Source organism: Macaca fascicularis, chromosome 1 (assembly GCF_037993035.2).
Source record: "Macaca fascicularis isolate 582-1 chromosome 1, T2T-MFA8v1.1".
NCBI lineage: Eukaryota > Metazoa > Chordata > Mammalia > Primates > Cercopithecidae > Macaca > Macaca fascicularis.
This window is the reverse complement of record NC_088375.1, coordinates 108,837,322-108,861,133: the sequence shown is the minus strand read 5'-3', so window position 1 is coordinate 108,861,133 and position 23,812 is coordinate 108,837,322. Positions and strand designations below refer to the sequence as shown.

The window sequence follows — 23,812 nt, the reverse complement described above, 5'->3', positions numbered from 1 at the left end:
AGTTTATTTTTAATTTAAATGCAGTTTACTAAAATACTAATTATGTCCAAGATTATTTATTTGAATACAGAGTAATAGAATTCCAATAGAAGGATAATAGAGAAAGATGTGCTAGCCCTGATGTTGATACAGCCACTTTGGTATACAGAATTGTTTTATATTTTTGGCTCCTTCGATATTTCTGGAAAAGATTAATTCAGAAATTCAGAGAGTATCTAAAACTTAAACTTTCAAAAACATAAAACATTACTTGAACCCCAATCTCCTGAAATACTCCTAGTTTTCTTTCTTTTTCTTCTTCTTCTTCTTCTTTTTTTTTTTTTTTTTTTTTTTTTTGAGATGGAGCCTTGCTCTGAAGCCCAGGCTGGAGTGCAGTGGCGTGATCTCCACTCACTGCAAGCTCCGCCACCCGAGTTCATGCCATTCTCCTGCCTCAGCCTCCCGAGTAGCTGGGACTACAGGCACCTGCCACCATGCCTGGCTAATTTTTTGTATTTTTAGTAGAGATGGGGTTTCACTGTGCTGGCCAGGATGGTCTTGATCTGACCTCGTGATCTGCCTGCCTCGGCCTCCCAAAGTGCTGGGATTACAGGTGTGAGCCTCCGCACCCGGCCAAATACTCCTAGTTTTGTAAAGATAGCTCTCCATGATATTGATTTCTTCTATTTAATATTTCTGAAATATAGAGCTTAAAGATCACTACACAATAAAAATAAACTACCACCAAACTAATGAAATACTGTAGCATATTTTAAACAGATTGACAGGAAAAGATAACTTCCCTGAAAGTATTACGAAGTTTCTTGATTGAAAGTGATCTTGTTTCATTCTTCTATTCGTGGATTAATTCCTTTGCCATTAATTTCTTACTCATAGTAATAGTATCTCTGTGACTGACTAAATCCCAGTTGTTTTGATATATCACTAGAATGGCTATATAAACCTGGTTGCCTATTAACATATCTTGCATAATACCTTGGATGATCTTCACCAAATGCACTTGCTTTTCGGATATCAGATCTTTCCTTGAAAACAACAGGATTGGAATTGTAACTAACACTTCCATGCTGAGAGTGTCTAAACCTGGATTCACCATAATCATAATCTGCACTACCATAGCTGCCATGTCTCCAAACTAAACCTGATTGACCTCTTTCCCTTTCAGTGCCCTCAGAGTGATAATTATAAGAACTAGAACTGTGAGGACTGCCACGTGACTGTATTCCGGAATGATATGCAGAATCTTGTGAAAGACTACCAAAGTGACCATGTTCTTTACTGGTAGTAGTGTCTGAATATACAGAGGAAGATTGAACATGATTGCCTGTATCGTGATGATAGGATCGGGGGTGTCTGGATACATCTCTTGACTGCTCCCGAACAGCTCCATGAGGATTTCTGGAAGCAGACTCAGACTGCCTCTCAGAGTCTTCTGAGTGTCCCTCACTGGCACTGTCCTGGTTAACACTGGATCCCTGAAGTGTGCTTCTCCTGGACCCCGCTGATTGTCCCTGGCCGGAATGTGAGTGTCTAAAGCTGTCGGCCTGAGGGGAAGCCTCGTGGAGACGTGACCCTGAGTGCCTGTATCCATCTCCTGATTGTTCCTCGTGACGTGTTTGTCTGCTTGCACTTCTTGATCCTGACTGCCCACGGGAGGCATCAGACCTTCCCTGGGAGGTGGTGTGGCTGTGATGGGACCCTGAGTGTCCAGAGCTGTCTACCGATTGCTCATGGTGGGATCCCTGCCTTCCTCCTATGCTTGACCCTGAGTGTCCATGAATTGTGTCCTGACCCTCATGGGACACTGAGTGCCTGGAGCTGTCTCGTGCCTGCTCATTGCGGGACCCTTGTCTTCCACCAGTGCTGGGCCCAGTCTGTCCATGGGTGGACTCAGACTGTTCATGAGTGCTCACCTGGTAGATGAAAGACCCTGAACGTCCAGACCTTTCCCCTGACTGGCCACGTGCAGACTCTTGGTGGCTGTGCGGATGGGGTCCAGCCTGTCCGTGGCCTGACACTGACTGTGTGTCTGAGTGTTCTGAATGTCCCTCACTGTCACTGAACTGACTACCGCTTGGTCCCTGGTGTCCATGTTCACTGACTGCAGATGAAGCTTGTCCACGCCCAATGCCTGAGTGTCTGGAGCTCTCCGCTGACTGCTGGTGGCGGGATCCGTGTCTTTCTCCTGGACTTGATCTCGTCTGCTCATGGGATGATGCAGCCTGTCCATGAGAGGAAGTCTCCACGTGATGAGTTCCTGATTGTCTGGGGCTGTCTGCAGAGTGCCCGTGACCGGCTCCGTCTTCGTGATGGGATCTGGGGTGTCTGGACCCATGTCTTGACTGCTCCCGAACAGATCCATGATGGTTTCTGGAAGCAGACTCAGACTGCCTCTCAGAGTCTTCTGAGTGTCCCTCACTGTCACTGTCCTGGCTAACACTGGATCCGCGGCGCGTGCTTGTCCTGAACCCCGCTGATTGTCCCTGGCCGGACTGTGCGTGTCTGGAGCTGTCGGCCCGATTGGAAGCCTCATGGTGACGTGACCCTGAGTGCCTGGATCCATCTCCTGATTGTTCCTCGTGACGTGTTTGTCTGCTTGCACTTCTGGCTCCTGACTCCCCACGGGAGGCATCAGACCTTCCCTGGGAGGTGGTGTGGCTGTGATGGGACCCTGAGTGTCCAGAGCTGTCTACCGATTGCTCATGGTGGGATCCCTGTCTTCCTCCTCTGCTTGACCCGTGGTGTCCATGAATTGTGTCCTGACCCTCATGGGACACTGAGTGCCTGGAGCTGTCTCGTGCCTGCTCATTGCGGGACCCTTGTCTTCCACCAGTGCTGGGCCCAGTCCGTCCATGGGTGGACTCAGACTGTTCATGAGTGCTCACCTGGTAGACGAAAGACCCTGAACGTCCAGACCTTTCCCCTGACCGGCCACGTGCAGAGTCTTGGTGGCTGTGCGGATGGCGCCCAGCCTGTCCCTGGCCTGACACTGACTGTGTGTCTGAGTGTTCTGAATGTCCCTCACTGTCACTGAAGTGACTACCGCTTGGTCCCTGGTGTCCACGGTCACTGACTGCAGAAGAAGCTTGTCCACGTCCAGTTCCTGAGTGTCTGGAGCTGTCTGCTGACTGCTGGTGGTGGGATCCATGTCTTTCTCCTGGACTTGATCTCGTCTGCTCATGGGATGATGCAGCCTGTCCATGAGAGGAAGTCTCCACGTGATGAGTTCCTGATTGTCTGGAGCTGTCTCCAGAGTACCTGTGACCGACTTTGTCTTGGTGATGGGACCCGGAGTGTCCAGAGCCATGTCTTGACTGCTCCCGAACAGATCCATGATGGTTTCTGGAAGCAGACTCAGACTGCCTCTCAGAGTCTTCTGAGTGTCCCTCACTGTCACTGTCCTGGCTAACACTGGATCCCCGGCGTGTGCTTGTCCTGAAACCTGCTGATTGTCCCTGGCTGGACTGTGCATGTCTAGAGCTGTCGGCTCGATTGGAAGACTCGTGGTGACGTGACCCTGAGTGCCTGGATCCATCTCCTGATTGTTCCTCGTGACGTGTTTGTCTGCTTGCACTTCTGGCTCCTGACTCCCCACGGGAGGCATCAGACCTTCCCTGGGAGGTGGTGTGGCTGTGATGGGACCCTGAGTGTCCAGAGCTGTCTACCAGTTGCTCATGATGGGATCCTTGTCTTCTTCCTCTGCTTGACCCGTGGTGTCCATGAACAGTGTCCTGAACCTCATGGGATGCTGAGTGCCTGGAGCTGTCTCGTGCCTGCTCATTGCGGGATCCTTGTCTTCCTGCACTGCTGGGTCCAGTCCGTCCATGGGTGGACTCAGACTGTTCGTGAGTGCTCACCTGGTAGAGAAAAGACCCTGAACGTCCAGACCTTTCCCCTGACCGGCCACGTGCAGACTCTTGGTGGCTGTGCAGATGGGGTCCAGCCTGTCCGTGGCCTGACACTGACTGTGTGTCTGAGTGTTCTGAATGTCCCTCACTGTCACTGAAGTGACTACCGCTTGGTCCCTGGTGTCCACGTTCACTGACTGCAGATGAAGCTTGTCCACGCCCAATGCCTGAGTGTCTGGAGCTCTCCGCTGACTGCTGGTGGCGGGATCCGTGTCTTTCTCCTGGACTTGATCTCGTCTGCTCATGGGATGATGCAGCCTGTCCATGAGAGGAAGTCTCCACGTGATGAGTTCCTGATTGTCTGGGGCTGTCTGCAGAGTGCCCGTGACCGGCTCCGTCTTCGTGATGGGATCTGGGGTATCTGGACCCATGTCTTGACTGCTCCCGAACAGATCCATGATGGTTTCTGGAAGCAGACTCAGACTGCCTCTCAGAGTCTTCTGAGTGTCCCTCACTGTCACTGTCCTGGCTAACACTGGATCCGCGGCGCGTGCTTGTCCTGAACCCCGCTGATTGTCCCTGGCCGGACTGTGTGTGTCTGGAGCTGTCGGCCCGATTGGAAGCCTCATGGTGACGTGACCCTGAGTGCCTGGATCCATCTCCTGATTGTTCCTCGTGACGTGTTTGTCTGCTTGCACTTCTGGCTCCTGACTCCCCACGGGAGGCATCAGACCTTCCCTGGGAGGTGGTGTGGCTGTGATGGGACCCTGAGTGTCGAGAGCTGTCTACCGATTGCTCATGGTGGGATCCCTGTCTTCCTCCTCTGCTTGACCCGTGGTGTCCATGAATGGTGTCCTGAACCTCATGGGATGCTGAGTGCCTGGAGCTGTCTCGTGCCTGCTCATTGCGGGATCCTTGTCTTCCTGCACTGCTGGGTCCAGTCCGTCCATGGGTGGACTCAGACTGTTCGTGAGTGCTCACCTGGTAGAGGAAAGACCCTGAACGTCCAGACCTTTCCCCTGACCGGCCACGTGCAGACTCTTGGTGGCTGTGCGGATGGGGTCCAGCCTGTCCGTGGCCTGACACTGACTGTGTGTCTGAGTGTTCTGAATGTCCCTCACTGTCACTGAATTGACTACTGCTTGGTCCCTGGTGTCCACGTTCACTGACTGCAGATGAAGCTTGTCCACGCCCAATGCCTGAGTGTCTGGAGCTCTCCGCTGACTGCTGGTGGCGGGATCCGTGTCTTTCTCCTGGACTGGATCGTGCCTGTTCATGGGATGACACAGCCTGTCCACGAGAGGAAGTCTCTGTGTGACGAGTGCCTGATTGTCTGGAGCTGTCTGCAGAGTGCCCGTGACCGGCTCTGTCTTCATGATGGGATCCGGGGTGTCTGGACCCATGTCTTGACTGCTCCCGAACAGATCCATGATGGTTTCTGGAAGCAGACTCAGACTGCCTCTCAGAGTCTTCTGAGTGTCCCTCACTGTCACTGTCCTGGCTAACACTGGATCCGCGGCGCGTGCTTGTCCTGAACCCCGCTGATTGTCCCTGGCCGGACTGTGCGTGTCTGGAGCTGTCGGCCCGATTGGAAGCCTCATGGTGACGTGACCCTGAGTGCCTGGATCCATCTCCTGATTGTTCCTCGTGACGTGTTTGTCTGCTTGCACTTCTGGCTCCTGACTCCCCACGGGAGGCATCAGACCTTCCCTGGGAGGTGGTGTGGCTGTGATGGGACCCTGAGTGTCCAGAGCTGTCTACCGATTGCTCATGGTGGGATCCCTGTCTTCCTCCTCTGCTTGACCCGTGGTGTCCATGAATGGTGTCCTGAACCTCATGGGATGCTGAGTGCCTGGAGCTGTCTCGTGCCTGCTCATTGCGGGATCCTTGTCTTCCTGCACTGCTGGGTCCAGTCCGTCCATGGGTGGACTCAGACTGTTCGTGAGTGCTCACCTGGTAGAGGAAAGACCCTGAACGTCCGGACCTTTCCCCTGACCGGCCACGTGCGGACTCTTGGTGGCTGTGCGGATGGGGTCCAGCCTGTCCGTGGCCTGACACTGACTGTGTGTCTGAGTGTTCTGAATGTCCCTCACTGTCACTGAACTGACTACCGCTTGGTCCGTGGTGTCCACGTTCACTGACTGCAGATGAAGCTTGTCCACGCCCAATGCCTGAGTGTCTGGAGCTCTCCGCTGACTGCTGGTGGCGGGATCCGTGTCTTTCTCCTGGACTGGATCGTGCCTGTTCATGGGATGACACAGCCTGTCCACGAGAGGAAGTCTCTGTGTGACGAGTGCCTGATTGTCTGGAGCTGTCTGCAGAGTGCCCGTGACCGGCTCTGTCTTCGTGATGGGATCCGGGGTGTCTGGACCCATGTCTTGACTGCTCCCGAACAGATCCATGATGGTTTCTGGAAGCAGACTCAGACTGCCTCTCAGAGTCTTCTGAGTGTCCCTCACTGTCACTGTCCTGGCTAACACTGGATCCGCGGCGCGTGCTTGTCCTGAACCCCGCTGATTGTCCCTGGCCGGACTGTGCGTGTCGGGAGCTGTCGGCCCGATTGGAAGCCTCATGGTGACGTGACCCTGAGTGCCTGGATCCATCTCCTGATTGTTCCTCGTGACGTGTTTGTCTGCTTGCACTTCTGGCTCCTGACTCCCCACGGGAGGCATCAGACCTTCCCTGGGAGGTGGTGTGGCTGTGATGGGACCCTGAGTGTCCAGAGCTGTCTACCGATTGCTCATGGTGGGATCCCTGCCTTCCTCCTATGCTTGACCCGTGGTGTCCATGAATGGTGTCCTGAACCTCATGGGATGCTGAGTGCCTGGAGCTGTCTCGTGCCTGCTCATTGCGGGATCCTTGTCTTCCTGCACTGCTGGGTCCAGTCCGTCCATGGGTGGACTCAGACTGTTCGTGAGTGCTCACCTGGTAGAGGAAAGACCCTGAACGTCCAGACCTTTCCCCTGACCGGCCACGTGCAGACTCTTGGTGGCTGTGCGGATGGGGTCCAGCCTGTCCGTGGCCTGACACTGACTGTGTGTCTGAGTGTTCTGAATGTCCCTCACTGTCACTGAACTGACTACCGCTTGGTCCCTGGTGTCCACGGTCACTGACTGCAGATGAAGCTTGTCCACGCCCAATGCCTGAGTGTCTGGAGCTCTCCGCTGACTGCTGGTGGCGGGATCCGTGTCTTTCTCCTGGACTGGATCGTGCCTGTTCATGGGATGACACAGCCTGTCCACGAGAGGAAGTCTCTGTGTGACGAGTGCCTGATTGTCTGGAGCTGTCTGCAGAGTGCCCGTGACCGGCTCTGTCTTCGTGATGGGATCCAGGGTGTCTGGACCCATGTCTTGACTGCTCCCGAACAGATCCATGATGGTTTCTGGAAGCAGACTCAGACTGCCTCTCAGAGTCTTCTGAGTGTCCCTCACTGTCACTGTCCTGGCTAACACTGGATCCGCGGCGCGTGCTTGTCCTGAACCCCGCTGATTGTCCCTGGCCGGACTGTGCGTGTCTGGAGCTGTCGGCCCGATTGGAAGCCTCATGGTGACGTGACCCTGAGTGCCTGGATCCATCTCCTGATTGTTCCTCGTGACGTGTTTGTCTGCTTGCACTTCTGGCTCCTGACTCCCCACGGGAGGCATCAGACCTTCCCTGGGAGGTGGTGTGGCTGTGATGGGACCCTGAGTGTCCAGAGCTGTCTACCGATTGCTCATGGTGGGATCCCTGCCTTCCTCCTCTGCTTGACCCGTGGTGTCCATGAATTGTGTCCTGACCCTCATGGGACACTGAGTGCCTGGAGCTGTCTCGTGCCTGCTCATTGCGGGACCCTTGTCTTCCACCAGTGCTGGGCCCAGTCCGTCCATGGGTGGACTCAGACTGTTCATGAGTGCTCACCTGGTAGACGAAAGACCCTGAACGTCCAGACCTTTCCCCTGACCGGCCACGTGCAGAGTCTTGGTGGCTGTGCGGATGGCGCCCAGCCTGTCCCTGGCCTGACACTGACTGTGTGTCTGAGTGTTCTGAATGTCCCTCACTGTCACTGAAGTGACTACCGCTTGGTCCCTGGTGTCCACGGTCACTGACTGCAGAAGAAGCTTGTCCACGTCCAGTTCCTGAGTGTCTGGAGCTGTCTGCTGACTGCTGGTGGTGGGATCCATGTCTTTCTCCTGGACTTGATCTCGTCTGCTCATGGGATGATGCAGCCTGTCCATGAGAGGAAGTCTCCACGTGATGAGTTCCTGATTGTCTGGAGCTGTCTCCAGAGTACCTGTGACCGACTTTGTCTTGGTGATGGGACCCGGAGTGTCCAGAGCCATGTCTTGACTGCTCCCGAACAGATCCATGATGGTTTCTGGAAGCAGACTCAGACTGCCTCTCAGAGTCTTCTGAGTGTCCCTCACTGTCACTGTCCTGGCTAACACTGGATCCCCGGCGTGTGCTTGTCCTGAAACCTGCTGATTGTCCCTGGCTGGACTGTGCATGTCTAGAGCTGTCGGCTCGATTGGAAGACTCGTGGTGACGTGACCCTGAGTGCCTGGATCCATCTCCTGATTGTTCCTCGTGACGTGTTTGTCTGCTTGCACTTCTGGCTCCTGACTCCCCACGGGAGGCATCAGACCTTCCCTGGGAGGTGGTGTGGCTGTGATGGGACCCTGAGTGTCCAGAGCTGTCTACCAGTTGCTCATGATGGGATCCTTGTCTTCTTCCTCTGCTTGACCCGTGGTGTCCATGAACAGTGTCCTGAACCTCATGGGATGCTGAGTGCCTGGAGCTGTCTCGTGCCTGCTCATTGCGGGATCCTTGTGTTCCTGCACTGCTGGGTCCAGTCCGTCCATGGGTGGACTCAGACTGTTCGTGAGTGCTCACCTGGTAGAGAAAAGACCCTGAACGTCCAGACCTTTCCCCTGACCGGCCACGTGCAGACTCTTGGTGGCTGTGCGGATGGCGCCCAGCCTGTCCCTGGCCTGACACTGACTGTGTGTCTGAGTGTTCTGAATGTCCCTCACTGTCACTGAAGTGACTACCGCTTGGTCCCTGGTGTCCACGTTCACTGACTGCAGATGAAGCTTGTCCACGCCCAATGCCTGAGTGTCTGGAGCTCTCCGCTGACTGCTGGTGGCGGGATCCGTGTCTTTCTCCTGGACTGGATCGTGCCTGTTCATGGGATGACACAGCCTGTCCACGAGAGGAAGTCTCTGTGTGACGAGTGCCTGATTGTCTGGAGCTGTCTGCAGAGTGCCCGTGACCGGCTCTGTCTTCGTGATGGGATCCGGGGTGTCTGGACCCATGTCTTGACTGCTCCCGAACAGATCCATGATGGTTTCTGGAAGCAGACTCAGACTGCCTCTCAGAGTCTTCTGAGTGTCCCTCACTGTCACTGTCCTGGCTAACACTGGATCCGCGGCGCGTGCTTGTCCTGAACCCCGCTGATTGTCCCTGGCCGGACTGTGCGTGTCTGGAGCTGTCGGCCCGATTGGAAGCCTCATGGTGACGTGACCCTGAGTGCCTGGATCCATCTCCTGATTGTTCCTCGTGACGTGTTTGTCTGCTTGCACTTCTGGCTCCTGACTCCCCACGGGAGGCATCAGACCTTCCCTGGGAGGTGGTGTGGCTGTGATGGGACCCTGAGTGTCCAGAGCTGTCTACCGATTGCTCATGGTGGGATCCCTGTCTTCCTCCTCTGCTTGACCCGTGGTGTCCATGAATTGTGTCCTGACCCTCATGGGACACTGAGTGCCTGGAGCTGTCTCGTGCCTGCTCATTGCGGGACCCTTGTCTTCCACCAGTGCTGGGCCCAGTCCGTCCATGGGTGGACTCAGACTGTTCATGAGTGCTCACCTGGTAGACGAAAGACCCTGAACGTCCAGACCTTTCCCCTGACCGGCCACGTGCAGAGTCTTGGTGGCTGTGCGGATGGCGCCCAGCCTGTCCCTGGCCTGACACTGACTGTGTGTCTGAGTGTTCTGAATGTCCCTCACTGTCACTGAAGTGACTACCGCTTGGTCCCTGGTGTCCACGGTCACTGACTGCAGAAGAAGCTTGTCCACGTCCAGTTCCTGAGTGTCTGGAGCTGTCTGCTGACTGCTGGTGGTGGGATCCATGTCTTTCTCCTGGACTTGATCTCGTCTGCTCATGGGATGATGCAGCCTGTCCATGAGAGGAAGTCTCCACGTGATGAGTTCCTGATTGTCTGGAGCTGTCTCCAGAGTACCTGTGACCGACTTTGTCTTGGTGATGGGACCCGGAGTGTCCAGAGCCATGTCTTGACTGCTCCCGAACAGATCCATGATGGTTTCTGGAAGCAGACTCAGACTGCCTCTCAGAGTCTTCTGAGTGTCCCTCACTGTCACTGTCCTGGCTAACACTGGATCCCCGGTGTGTGCTTGTCCTGAAACCTGCTGATTGTCCCTGGCTGGACTGTGCATGTCTAGAGCTGTCGGCTCGATTGGAAGACTCGTGGTGACGTGACCCTGAGTGCCTGGATCCATCTCCTGATTGTTCCTCGTGACGTGTTTGTCTGCTTGCACTTCTGGCTCCTGACTCCCCACGGGAGGCATCAGACCTTCCCTGGGAGGTGGTGTGGCTGTGATGGGACCCTGAGTGTCCAGAGCTGTCTACCAGTTGCTCATGATGGGATCCTTGTCTTCTTCCTCTGCTTGACCCGTGGTGTCCGTGAACAGTGTCCTGAACCTCATGGGATGCTGAGTGCCTGGAGCTGTCTCGTGCCTGCTCATTGCGGGATCCTTGTGTTCCTGCACTGCTGGGTCCAGTCCGTCCATGGGTGGACTCAGACTGTTCGTGAGTGCTCACCTGGTAGAGAAAAGACCCTGAACGTCCAGACCTTTCCCCTGACCGGCCACGTGCATACTCTTGGTGGCTGTGCGGATGGGGTCCAGCCTGTCCGTGGCCTGACACTGACTGTGTGTCTGAGTGTTCTGAATGTCCCTCACTGTCACTGAACTGACTACCGCTTGGTCCGTGGTGTCCACGTTCACTGACTGCAGATGAAGCTTGTCCACGCCCAATGCCTGAGTGTCTGGAGCTCTCCGCTGACTGCTGGTGGCGGGATCCGTGTCTTTCTCCTGGACTGGATCGTGCCTGTTCATGGGATGACACAGCCTGTCCACGAGAGGAAGTCTCTGTGTGACGAGTGCCTGATTGTCTGGAGCTGTCTGCAGAGTGCCCGTGACCGGCTCTGTCTTCGTGATGGGATCCGGGGTGTCTGGACCCATGTCTTGACTGCTCCCGAACAGATCCATGATGGTTTCTGGAAGCAGACTCAGACTGCCTCTCAGAGTCTTCTGAGTGTCCCTCACTGTCACTGTCCTGGCTAACACTGGATCCGCGGCGCGTGCTTGTCCTGAACCCCGCTGATTGTCCCTGGCCAGACTGTGCGTGTCTGGAGCTGTCGGCCCGATTGGAAGCCTCATGGTGACGTGACCCTGAGTGCCTGGATCCATCTCCTGATTGTTCCTCGTGACGTGTTTGTCTGCTTGCACTTCTGGCTCCTGACTCCCCACGGGAGGCATCAGACCTTCCCTGGGAGGTGGTGTGGCTGTGATGGGACCCTGAGTGTCCAGAGCTGTCTACTGATTGCTCATGGTGGGATCCCTGTCTTCCTCCTCTGCTTGACCCGTGGTGTCCATGAATGGTGTCCTGAACCTCATGGGATGCTGAGTGCCTGGAGCTGTCTCGTGCCTGCTCATTGCGGGATCCTTGTCTTCCTGCACTGCTGGGTCCAGTCCGTCCATGGGTGGACTCAGACTGTTCGTGAGTGCTCACCTGGTAGAGGAAAGACCCTGAACGTCCAGACCTTTCCCCTGACCGGCCACGTGCAGACTCTTGGTGGCTGTGCGGATGGGGTCCAGCCTGTCCGTGGCCTGACACTGACTGTGTGTCTGAGTGTTCTGAATGTCCCTCACTGTCACTGAACTGAATACCGCTTGGTCCCTGGTGTCCACGGTCGCTGACTGCAGATGAAGCTTGTCCACGCCCAATGCCTGAGTGTCTGGAGCTCTCCGCTGGCTGCTGGTGGCGGGATCCGTGTCTTTCTCCTGGACTGGATCGTGCCTGTTCATGGGATGACACAGCCTGTCCACGAGAGGAAGTCTCTGTGTGACGAGTTCCTGATTGTCTGGAGCTGTCTGCAGAGTGCCCGTGACCGGCTCTGTCTTCGTGATGGGACCCGGGGTGTCTGGACCCATGTCTTGACTGCTCCCGAACAGATCCATGATGGTTTCTGGAAGCAGACTCAGACTGCCTCTCAGAGTCTTCTGAGTGTCCCTCACTGTCACTGTCCTGGCTAACACTGGATTTCTGGCGCGGTCTTCTTCTGGGCTCTACCAATGGTATCTGGCTTGTATTTGCATTTGGTGACCTGTTCACTCGAAGTGAGGATTTGTCATGAGGTGACCTTGATGTCTCATATCTTCTGTTTTCTTCCAATATATTTTCAGTGGTGTCATCAACTTCATCCTGGATGGCGTGATATATGGCAATATGGCCTGATTCTGTCCATTTTTCATCCATTCTTCCTGCATTTTCATAATCAAATTGTCCGTCCTCTTTTTCTTCTTTCTTTTCTGGTCTTTCACTTATCCTCTTCCCCTCGTGTTCTAATCTAGTTATTTCAGTCTTGTTTTTCTCTTTTTTACTTGACTTATGATGGTTTTGTCCATATTCTTCTTCTTCATATGTAGGTGAATATCCTTTTCTTTCCTTTTTTTCAAAACTAGATTCATGCCTCTTTCCCCCTCTTTCTCTTGGGCTCTTGGACCTTCCCGTATTCCCTTTTCTATTGTTTCTTCTTTCCAGACTTAACGGTCTCTTTCTCTTTTCTTTGTTTTCTTCCTCTTTATTATCTTCATGTTTATCATGATGACAGTGCTTTCTGTGCTTGTGTCCTGCTATTGGTAAATTCTGTTTTCTCGTAGACTCATAGTATGCTTGCGCCAACTTGAATACCATCAGAAGAAACTCAGTGAAGTCAATTTTCTTATTGTGGTCTATATCCAGGTGATCCATGAATACCTCAACCGTATCTGGGTCATCTGGATTCTGTACAGAGGGAAGTCACAGAGGGAGACTGCATCAGAGAGAATCACATTATCAGCCAATTAATTCAAAGTTAATTTAGGCACTATGATCTTTGAGTATCAAATAGTGGGACAAAATCTTTTTGTTTTTTTAAGACTTTTTCATCTCATCCTCGCTCAGGTGTTATATGTGAACAAAGATGTAAAGACTAGTAAGGTGTCAACATATGATGGGGTAGGTGACCCTTTTTCTTATTTTAAAAGTCATAAGTATATATAATTCATTGCTTAATTTTATTTAATAAATACCCCCTTATAATGTTGATGTTTGGCAGAATGTTATAAATACCAAATACTAAGAACTAATTTACATTAATTTTTAAATATTTATATATTTTTTTCTCTGAGTGTGTCTGTGTGTTTATAATGTACATCCAGGTATAGGGGAAGAAAATAAAATCTATCTCTTTTGAGACAAGATTAACTCTGTTCCTATTTTAAATGAAATAGTTTACAAAGAGCTCAAAATAACCCTTGGTTAGATTATTGATGAGAAACACAAATGCTGTATCATTCGGTCTTGTCAGAGACTCTTACCTTCAGGATTGGCCGAAACTCCTTTTCCAGAAGTTCCTTCAGCTCTTTTTTGCTCAATGTGTCAGTGTTTTTATCTTTTTTTGAATATTGCTTGAAAAGATTAATTATGGCAAAGATGTTTTCCAGGAGAGTAGACATCTTTTGGCAATAAATGTGAACCTAGAAAGAAGAAATGAAAATGTACTTTTTTTGTACGTCTTTTTTTCTAGGTTATATTAATTATTACAATCATTTTCCACATTTTAAACCTACATTTTCCTGTAAGTAATCCATCTTTAAGAATGGAAGATGGCCATGAGAAACTTTTCTCTACCATCTACGTAAAGAAAATGAATAGAGTTTTACTTACTTAAATAAAATTGCCCATTTTTTTTTGCCTTGTGCCCACTTACAGCTGGACTTAGCAGTCTCACAGACCTTAGTGTGCTCTAGGTAAGATCATTCCTCTTGCTGATCTTGCCATTGCTAATAACAAGAATTTAGAAATGCTGACTGGTTTTAAGCAGTAAAATTTACTCATATAAATTTACTGAAAATTACTTCCCCAAAAGCTATCTTAATAAATGATTAATTTGCTAAGATACAATTCTCTGAAAGCCAGTTAGCCATATGACAAGATACTCAATGAACATTCATTCAAATTTTCATTTTTTTTGAACATTTCATGAAGTTTGTAATGTTTAATTGTATAGGATGGATTTAATAGCTCTTCAATATTTAAAGAGAAAGGTTTTTCTGACTGGGTTTCATTTTGCCATTTAAGGAATGTTCACTTTATCTCATTGGTGAAGAAATTAGTAAGCATGTCAATAAATCTAAGCGTGTATTATAAAGAATTATAACTTTATTAGGACTTACAAAACCAGGTGAAACTAAAATACTGTAGAAAACAATGTGAAGGAGATTACTGTAGCAGTCAGAACTAAAACATTTTTGGACCTTGGGTTGTTTGGTAAGAGGAATTAGATATTAATGAATTTTGCTGTGGTTAAGTCATATATGTATTTTGGTAAGTTTATGGGTAGTTACTAAAAGAACAGAATTCATAATTTCTAAACTATTAGAGATGAAAAAGGGGAATTAAGAAACTTTAATAATTCAACAGAAGCCAGGAAAGAAGAAAATAAGAAGCACAGAAAAAGAAAGGTAAACAGAAAGTGTAAAATAAATCAATAGAATTATAAGTAATTTTATTATTATTAATTATAACACATGTAAAATAGACCAGATCTTGCCAGTTAAAATATAGATTGTAAAGACTGAATTTAAAAAATGACAGTTATATGCTTCTTATAAACCCTTTTAAAATTTATGATTATTTTCAGCCAGTCTTATTTATGATGATATTCTATTTCCTGAACTTATCTTTACTTGCAACATATGCAAAATCTCTGTCTCAAGGATCTCACTCTTTGACCTCCTCTTCCACCCTGATGTCAATAATTCTTTAACCTCTCTATTTACTGCTTTATGTACTCACTTCCCTTTTTACCTTGGTTAGACATTATGGTTAATCTCCCCGATTAATCCTTGGATACATCCACTTGTCCCACTCTTTCTTATACCCACTGGCCAAAGCTTCAACAACTTGTTCCTTTCCTTTATCTCTGATGTCCTTGATTTTGATTCCTGAGAACTTGGAAGCCATTGGAAAAGAGTTTCCTCATTCTCCTAATATCTGATCTCCAAACCTGCTGCATTTCTATCCATGTACCTTGCCTTCACTGAATTCAGGGTGAATAAACTGTCTGCGCTCCTCCTGTCCTTTACTTTGGCACTAAGCCCCATTCTCTCTTGCCTACCCAGACACTTTGCTTTTGCAGTTGCCTACTTTCTCATATGCAACATTAATTCTTCTTTGTCTACTGGATCATTCCCTTCAGTATATATTCATGCTGAAATATCTATCTAATACTTACCTTCCCATCTCCACCCCACCCCCAATCTCACATCTGCCTTTAGGTACCATCTGATTTATCTGTTCCCTTTTATAGCAAAATTCCTCAAAACATATGCCTATACATTCTGTCTTTACTTCCTCATTCTTGTTTTCCTTTACTCAAAGTATTTTTCTTTCTAAAAAAAAGTATGAAAACTCTCACCAAGTAAAAATATCCTTCATATTTCCAAATCCACGTATCCATGTTTATTTTACATATTACTTGACATATCAGCAGCATTTGATGCAACTGGCTGCATCCTTCTTTAGAGACCCCGCATTCTCAAGTTTCTCCTCCAACATCAGTGGCCACTTTTTTCTTAGCCTCCTCGTTCAGCTCCTAATGTTGCTATGCCCAATGATTCACTCCTTAGCTTCTTTTCTCTATTATACTCCCTTGGGTCATCTCATCTACTTCTATATAACTTTTTAAATAAGTTGACAACTCACAAGTTTATGCCCCCAGTCACTGACTATCCCCTAAACTTGAGATGTGTATGTCTAAATGCCTATCTGATATTCTTACTTGAGTCTTGTAGAGATCTTAAATTTTTCATGTTCAAAACAGAAGTCTTGATTTTCAACTGCTTTACCCTAACAAATGTCCCACACCTTTTATCCTCATCAGTGATTCCTGTCTTCCTGAAGGCCCAAGTCACAAACCTGAAAATTATTTCTGATTCTCCTTTTCTTACATCCAATATCTATTCTGTCAACATGTTTTATTGATTCTGCTTTCAAAATATCCGTAAAATTAGTCACTTTTCCCTACCTTCACTCTGTTGCCTTCTCTAGTAGTTTATTTTTATCACCACAGAAATATACTGGAGTATCTTCCATCTTAAAACCCTTCCCTTGAACCATTGTTACCCCCTCCCCCAACATTTCTCCTAACATCTTACTAGCCTAATTAACTGCTTCATTTCACAGGAGTCTTGGAGAAGTTTTCTCTGCTTTCTCTCTTAAAATGTTTACCACCCACTTTCTTTTTAACCTGCTTCTCTCAATTTTCTATCACCAAAGCTCTACTGAAACTGCTTCGTGTCAAATCATCTGTGATCTCCAAGTTGTTGAATACAGTGGACTTTCTCCATCATCACCTCATCATCATCATCTTACTTAATATCTTGGTAGGTGAAATAGAATTAACCATTTCTTTCTTAATGGAGTCTTTTTGTTTCTTGGATCTCATGACACCATATTCTTCTGATATTCCCCTTACCCATTGAATGCTGCTGTCTCTCAGTATTCTTTACTAACCTCTCTTCTGCTCAATCTCAAAAGGTTGGAAATACCTGTGGCTGCGTCTTAGACCTTCTTTAAAAAAAAAAAAAAATCTACACACCTTTCTGAGGCAATCTCATTGGATCCCATGATTTCAGATACCGCCTATCTGATGACTTCAAAATTGATACCTCTAGGCATACTTTTCTCTGAGCTTACATTCATTCATTCATTCCTTCATTTATTTAACAAATACTGAACAGCTACTAAAGAGTTAGGCACTGTTTCATGCTTTGGAGATATAGTAGTTTACAAGATAGCTGAGATGCCCGCCTACTTTTGTGAAGACAATAAACAATAAATGAATTCAATAATTAGATATTGATAAGTGATATGTACATAGTTAAAATAAGAGTGATATTATACAGAATATTTGGGGGTACTTTAAGGAAAGGAGGTTTTGTGGTAGAGGGGACATTTGAGCTTAAAATGGAAAAATAAGAAGGAAGTAGCCTTGTTAATTAATTGAAGAATTTTAGCAAAGGGAACGGTGCAAAGATTCCAAGATGAAAATCAACTTGGCATGTTAGAGATATAGAAAAAGACCAACTCAGAAAATTGCGGACAAATCAGGAATAATACAACATAAAGTCAGAGATACAGACAGGGGTCAGATAATGATGCTTTTCTAAATAAGGTGACATTTGTGCATTTTATTTTAGGTGTGATGAGACTAGATGATATCTTTTGGTAAGACAGTGATCTAATATGGTTTGATTTTTAAAGATTGCTTTGTGCAATTGTTTATTAGTTTGTTTCAGACTAACTCTGAATACAACTAGAAAATGTGTGTGTGTGTGTGTGTGTGTGTGTGTGTGTGTGTGGTGTATGTGTTTGAAGGTATCACACAGCTATCAAGATTGTGATAATTTATTGGGGCTTACATTTGGATTTAGAGGGAAATACAGTATTTTGGGAATTAAGAGACAAAATTTTCTAAAACTGATGAAAAATATCAAGGTACAGGTTCAAAAGGATATTATAAACTCCAAGCAGGAGATATAAAAGAAAACCAAAGCAAGACATATAATAATAAAACTGCTGAACATTTGAGGCAATGAGGAATTGTATTACCTTCAAAGGAAAACAATAAGATTGATATCTATCTTTTCAAAAGAAACAATGGGAGCTAAAAGACAATGAAATGTTATATTCATCTTTCTGAAGAAAAATAAGTTATATGTTAACAGTGAAAATGTCCACCAAAAAAGAAACATATAAAGATATTTTCAAGCAAAGAAAGACAGAGCTAATCACCAGACACCTGCTGTAAAGGAACTATTAAAGGATAATTCTAGTTGGAAGCACAGAGGAGCAAGAAAGAATAAGAACAATGGAAAGAGCGTATGTGTGGAAAAATATAGCTAGATATTGATTGCATAAAATAATAATAGTAAGCTTTCAGGATTTAAGATGAATAGAATTAAATACATAACAATCCCAGATAAGGCAGTGAGAAAATGGAGTTAAGTATCGTAGGATACTTGTATTATTTGGGTAGGGATTAAAGTATGTTTTTCTTAATAATATACTCTAACAAATCAAGGATGCATGCTATAATTTTTAGGGCAAGCATGCAGATAATAAAAGAGTATATAATTAATAAACTTTTGTGTAAAGATAATTAACTGGTAAATATTTACTTAATCCAAAAAAGTCAAGAATAGAAAAAGAAATATAAAACAGGTGAGACAGTAGAAACCAAGTAGTAATATGGTAGAGATGTAAATCAAATAGTTTCATAATAACACTGAATATAAATAGAGTAAATATGCTAATTAAGAGACAAGACTGTCAGAGTGGATTAAAAAAAAACAACAACTGTATGCTGCTTATAAGAGACACACATAAAATGTGATTAAAGTGATTGTAAATGAAAGGATGGAAGAAAGAGATACCATTCAAACTCTAAAAGAAAGCTGTTGTTATTATAATAATATCTGTCAAGTAGAATTTAGGCAAAAAATATTGCTAGAAGGAAATTTTATAATAATAAAAGATCAATTCTCCAGGAAGCCTCAAAATATATAAATAAAAATTTACAGAAGTATAAGGAGAAATAGGCGATCTACAATCATAGTGGGCTTTTTAAATACACCTCTCTCAGCAACTGATAGAACAAGTAAAAAATATGTAAGAATGTAGAATATTTCTATAAAATATTAATAAAACATCAACATACATTAAACACTATACCTAACAACTGCAGAATACCTATTCTTTTGAAATTGACCATATACTGCGCCGTAAAGCAAGTTTCAATAAATTTTAAAGGGGTGAAATCACATAGTTTGTTCTGTAAGACAGTGGGATGAATTAAATAATAGTAATTAAATAATTAAATAATTAAATAAGCAAGAATTAAATAATAGGAAGATAACTAGAAAAATCTTAAAGTGTTTGAAAATTAAGCAATAACTTCTAAGTAATCAATGAGTCATTGAATAAATTACAATGCAAAATTAGAAAATATTTTGAACTAAATGAAAATGAGAAAAATATGAAATAGCATAACTTGTGGAATACATTAATTCTATGCCTAATGGATATTTATAGCCTATATATATATACACACACACACAGATATATACACATATACACTCACATATATATATACACATACATATATATGAATGATATCTCATCTTTCCATCCTTTCATTTTCAATCACTGTTATCATTTTTTATGTGTGAATCTTATAAGCAGCATACAGTTGTGTGTATATATATATAAAAAAGACTGAAAAATTAATTACCTAAGCATGTATCTCAAGAAGTTTTAAAAAGAACAAATTAAGCCCTAAGAAAGTATAATGAAGGAAATAATAAAGATAACTAAAAATTAATAAAATAGAAAATTTAGAGAATCAACAGTGCCAAGATTCAGCCTTTGAAAAATATAGTAAAACTGATAACCCCAGCAAGATTAATCAAGAAAAGAAGAATACAGGCATAAGTACCAGTGTCAGGAATGTAAAAGGGGACATTGCTCTCGAGGTTTTGGACATTAGATAGATGACAAAAGCATATTATATAAACATACCAGTTAATTTGAAAATTTAGACGACATAGAAGAAGTGTTTCCAGAAAAACACTTGTTAACAAAACTGAACCAACAATAAATAGAAAACCTAAATAGTCCTATGTTTATTAAAGAAATTGAATCTTAAATGCATTCATTTCCAGTAGGGGAGAAACCGCAGGTCAGATGGCTTTACTGAATTCTATTCAATGTGAAAGAAAGAAATAACTGTAACATCATGTAGATTATTTCAGAGAAATGAAAAAGAGGGAACACCCGTTTTATTAATCCAAACTGGCCTCAGTACCATAACCTGACAACAATATAAGAATCAAAATTTTCAGGACAATTCCTTTCATATAGATGCAAAACTCTGAAAGAAAATAATAGTAGACTGAATTCAGTGGTATATAAAAAGAATATACGCTATTCCTAACTACATTTTATTCCAAAATTCATGTTTGGATTAACATTTGAAAACCAACCAATTAAGTACTGAAATAGAATAATGGGGAAAATTATATGAACCTCTCAATAGATGAAAAATTGATAAAATCCAACATTAATTCTGATTAATAAATAAAAGATTGATTGTCTTTGAAAAATGTAATAGCAAAAATTATATTTAATGGTGAAATGAAAGCTTTCATCTCCAAGTTTGGGAAAGAGACTAGTATGCCTGTATCATCCTATTGATATATACTATGTATAGTACGATCCTATTTGACGTTGTACTAAAAGTCCTAGCTAGAGCAATACATTAGGAAAAGGAATTAAAAGCTGAGTAATTGGAAAAGTAATAAAGCTGTTATTACTCACAGAATGATGTAACTTTTGTATGTGGAAAATCCAAAAGAATGTATAGCTAAACTATTAGAGTAATAAACTAAACATGCTTCTGGTTATAAGTATATAAAAATCAATTGTATTTCTATATAACTGCAATAAACACTTAGAAAATGAAATAAGAAAGGATGCTATTTACAAAAGCATAAAAAATCAGGAAAATTTTAGGAATAAATCTAAAGATATGAAATGACTGTACTCAGAATATTATAAATGCTGAGATTATAAGTGCTGAGAAAATGAAATAAGAAAAGATGCTATTCAGAAAAGCATAAAAAATCAGGAAATTTTTAGGAATAAATCTAATGAAAACATGAAAGCTAAACTCAGAAAATTATAAATGTTGAGATAAACTAAAGATTTAAATAAATGGAAGAATATATAGCTTGTTTATGAATTGAAAGTCTCAATAGCATTAAGATATCATATCTCCTCAAATTCATTTATAGATGCAATGAAATCCCATTCTGAATATCTGAAGTTTTTTTAAAAATAAAGATTAATAAGGTGATTTCTAAAATTTATATGAAAATGTAGAGGACCAAGATTAGGTAAGACCGTCTTGAAGAAGACTAAGTTGGAAGACATACCAGATAGCAAGGTGTGTTATAAAGGAAGACAATATGGCATGGTGCAAGGCTAAACAAATGTAATGATAAAAGATAATAGTACAAAGTCAGTCTTATATCACTCTGGACATTTGGTTAATGGCAAAGATGGTAGTGTAGGTCAGTAGAGAAAGAATAGTCTTTTGAATAAATGGTGCTGTGTTAATTGAATTTTCAAATGGGAAAAAAAAATAGTTTGCAGGTAGATTTTACATGTGAGAGATAAAGGAAGATAACATTGGAGAATATTTTCAGGACCTTGGGGTGGGGAAATACTCAAATAAAATTCAAAAAGTACTAATTACTAAGAAAAAGACTGATAAATTGTACTGCATTAAAAGTAGGAATGTTTATTCTTTTAAAGATACCATTAAAAGAGAGAAGGACAAGCCACACAGTGGGAGGATACACAAAACACATTTAACCAATAAAGGAATCTGTCCTGAATATAAAAATAGCTCCTATAAATCAATAGAAAAAAATATAGTTAAGCCAATAGAAAAATGAATCTCTACCTTAGGAACTTTACAGAAAAGGATATCCAAATGGCCAATAAGCATATCAAAAGTTCTCAACCTTGTTATGCACCAGGGAAATGCAAATTGAAATAATGTGTGAGACCACAATACACCCACCAAAGTGACTAAAAAGATAAGACAGAAAAAAAATCCTTGACATACCAAATATTGGTGAGAATGTGAAGAATTGAGGTTTTTTTAATATACTGCTAAAGGCAGCATAAGCTGACAGAAGCACTTTGGAAAATTGTTTGACAGTATCTAAGTCCTAGTGATTTACTCTTAGGAATATTCCCAACTGAAATATGTATATATGTGTAACCAAAAGTAATATACACAAAAGTGCATAGCCCTATTATTTATAATACCCCTTAAAATGGAAGAGACCCAAATATCTATCCATAGAAAAATGGATAAATAAATTGTTGTATTTTCAGATAACATAATAGGCAGTGTTGGGAGATAAAGGTAGCCTGGACTAGGATGATAATGGCAGAGAGGGGGATAAATGGATAGATTTGGCATGTTTGTAGGCAGAGTTGACTGGATGCGGTGATGAATCAGTGTGATGAGAAAACAGGAATTGTGGATAACTTCTAGATTTTGGTATGAGCAAACAGTTATTTCTCATTGTTTCTATTATTTCCATCATCTTTCACATAAAAGACAGCAGTCTCTCCCTGTTCCTGCTCTTGCCTTCCTATAATCCTGTTTTCCACATAGCAGCCCAGAATGGTCTTTTAAAAACATAGATTATCTTACTCCTCCTGCTTAATACCCCTTTAAGCACACGTTAAAATCTAATATGTACTGTTTTAATTCTACTGTGCCCCTCTTTACATGGCCTACCCCTGTCTAGCTCTCTGACATCACCATATACCACTGGTCCTCTTTTTAATTATGTATGCTCTAAGGTACACTACCTTCTTTGTGCTCCTTGGAAGAAGTTTACTCTTGCTTAGAATCTTGCCCTTTGCCTTGGCTAGTTTCTTTTGTGTTTAAGATTTCAACTCAAAGATAATTTCCTGGAGAGTCTTCCCCTGGCCATCTAATTTAAAGCACTCTCCTCCTCCCACCCATCACTTTACTACAAGCTTGTCCAATCTGTGGCCCAGGACAGCTTTGAATGTGGCCCAACACAAATTTGTAAACCTTCTTAAAACATTATGAGTTTTTTTTTTTAAGCTTATCAGCTATTATTAGTGTTAGTGTGTTTTATGTGTGGCCCAAGACAATTCTTCTTCCAATGTGACCCAGGGAAGCCAAAAGATGGGACACCCCTGCTCTACTACATCACTCTTTTATTTTCTTCATTGTTCTTATCACTATTTGAAATTATCTTATTCATTTATTGTTTACTGAATGTTTCCCCCTACTAAAGGTAAGCTGCTAGGAAGTTTATGTAGCTCACTGCTGCATAGTCAGAGCCAAGACCAAATAGAAGGTAGTTAATACATATTTGTTAAATAAATGAATAAATAGACTAACAATACAGAGTATTGAATAGCTCCACGGAAAGCAAATTTATGCCCTCGTTTTCCTTCTACATAGAAATAAAGCTTTTAGTGACAGTGCCACTAAAAAGAAAGAGAAAAACCCTAAACTTTCAGAACCTTTTGCCTTACAGTACACATACATTCAGATTTCCACCTTGGTTAATAGTAAGTAGGCAAAATTAAATGTATTCCTTCTTACCTTGTTCACCAAAAGAGCAAATAGAATGTAGCCTGAAGGAACCTGCTGGGTATTGAAGGCTGAGATAATGGCCCTTTTATAGCAGGCTGCATGCAGGGAGGAGTCACCCTCTGTGGGATGGTCTGATTCATTCCTAACCAAACCTAGATCCACCCATATCTCCACCTCTATTTCTCCAGCACCATGTGTTTACTTCCCAGCTTCCTCACGTACTCATCTGTACTTGTTTTAGCAAGTTCCAAATTTAGGTTTATGTATTGGAAATTTTATGGAAGGGTCCCTTTGGCCAAAACAGGTTTTTTGTATGCAGGGCACACACCTACTTTTTTGTAACCCCACTTTGGCTTGGCAGGTGCTTGATAAATATCTATTGATAAATACACTTCCTGATCCTTGTCTCTAGAAGAGTAGGACATAT

At 44.3% G+C, this 23,812-nt stretch overlaps 1 protein-coding gene across 1 annotated transcript; it reads right to left on the bottom strand.

Moving 5' to 3' along the window:
* Window positions 1-307: 307 nt before the first annotated feature.
* On the bottom strand, window positions 308-23,445 carry FLG (filaggrin). The gene is made up of 3 exons (XM_045363314.2): window positions 23,395-23,445; window positions 13,484-13,642; window positions 308-12,908 (listed from the first exon to the last, which is right to left on the bottom strand). Exons 2-3 carry the CDS (start codon window positions 13,619-13,621, stop codon window positions 867-869), a joined length of 12,180 nt encoding a protein of 4,059 aa, XP_045219249.2. The 5' UTR covers window positions 13,622-13,642; window positions 23,395-23,445; the 3' UTR covers window positions 308-866.
* Window positions 23,446-23,812: the final 367 nt, after the last annotated feature.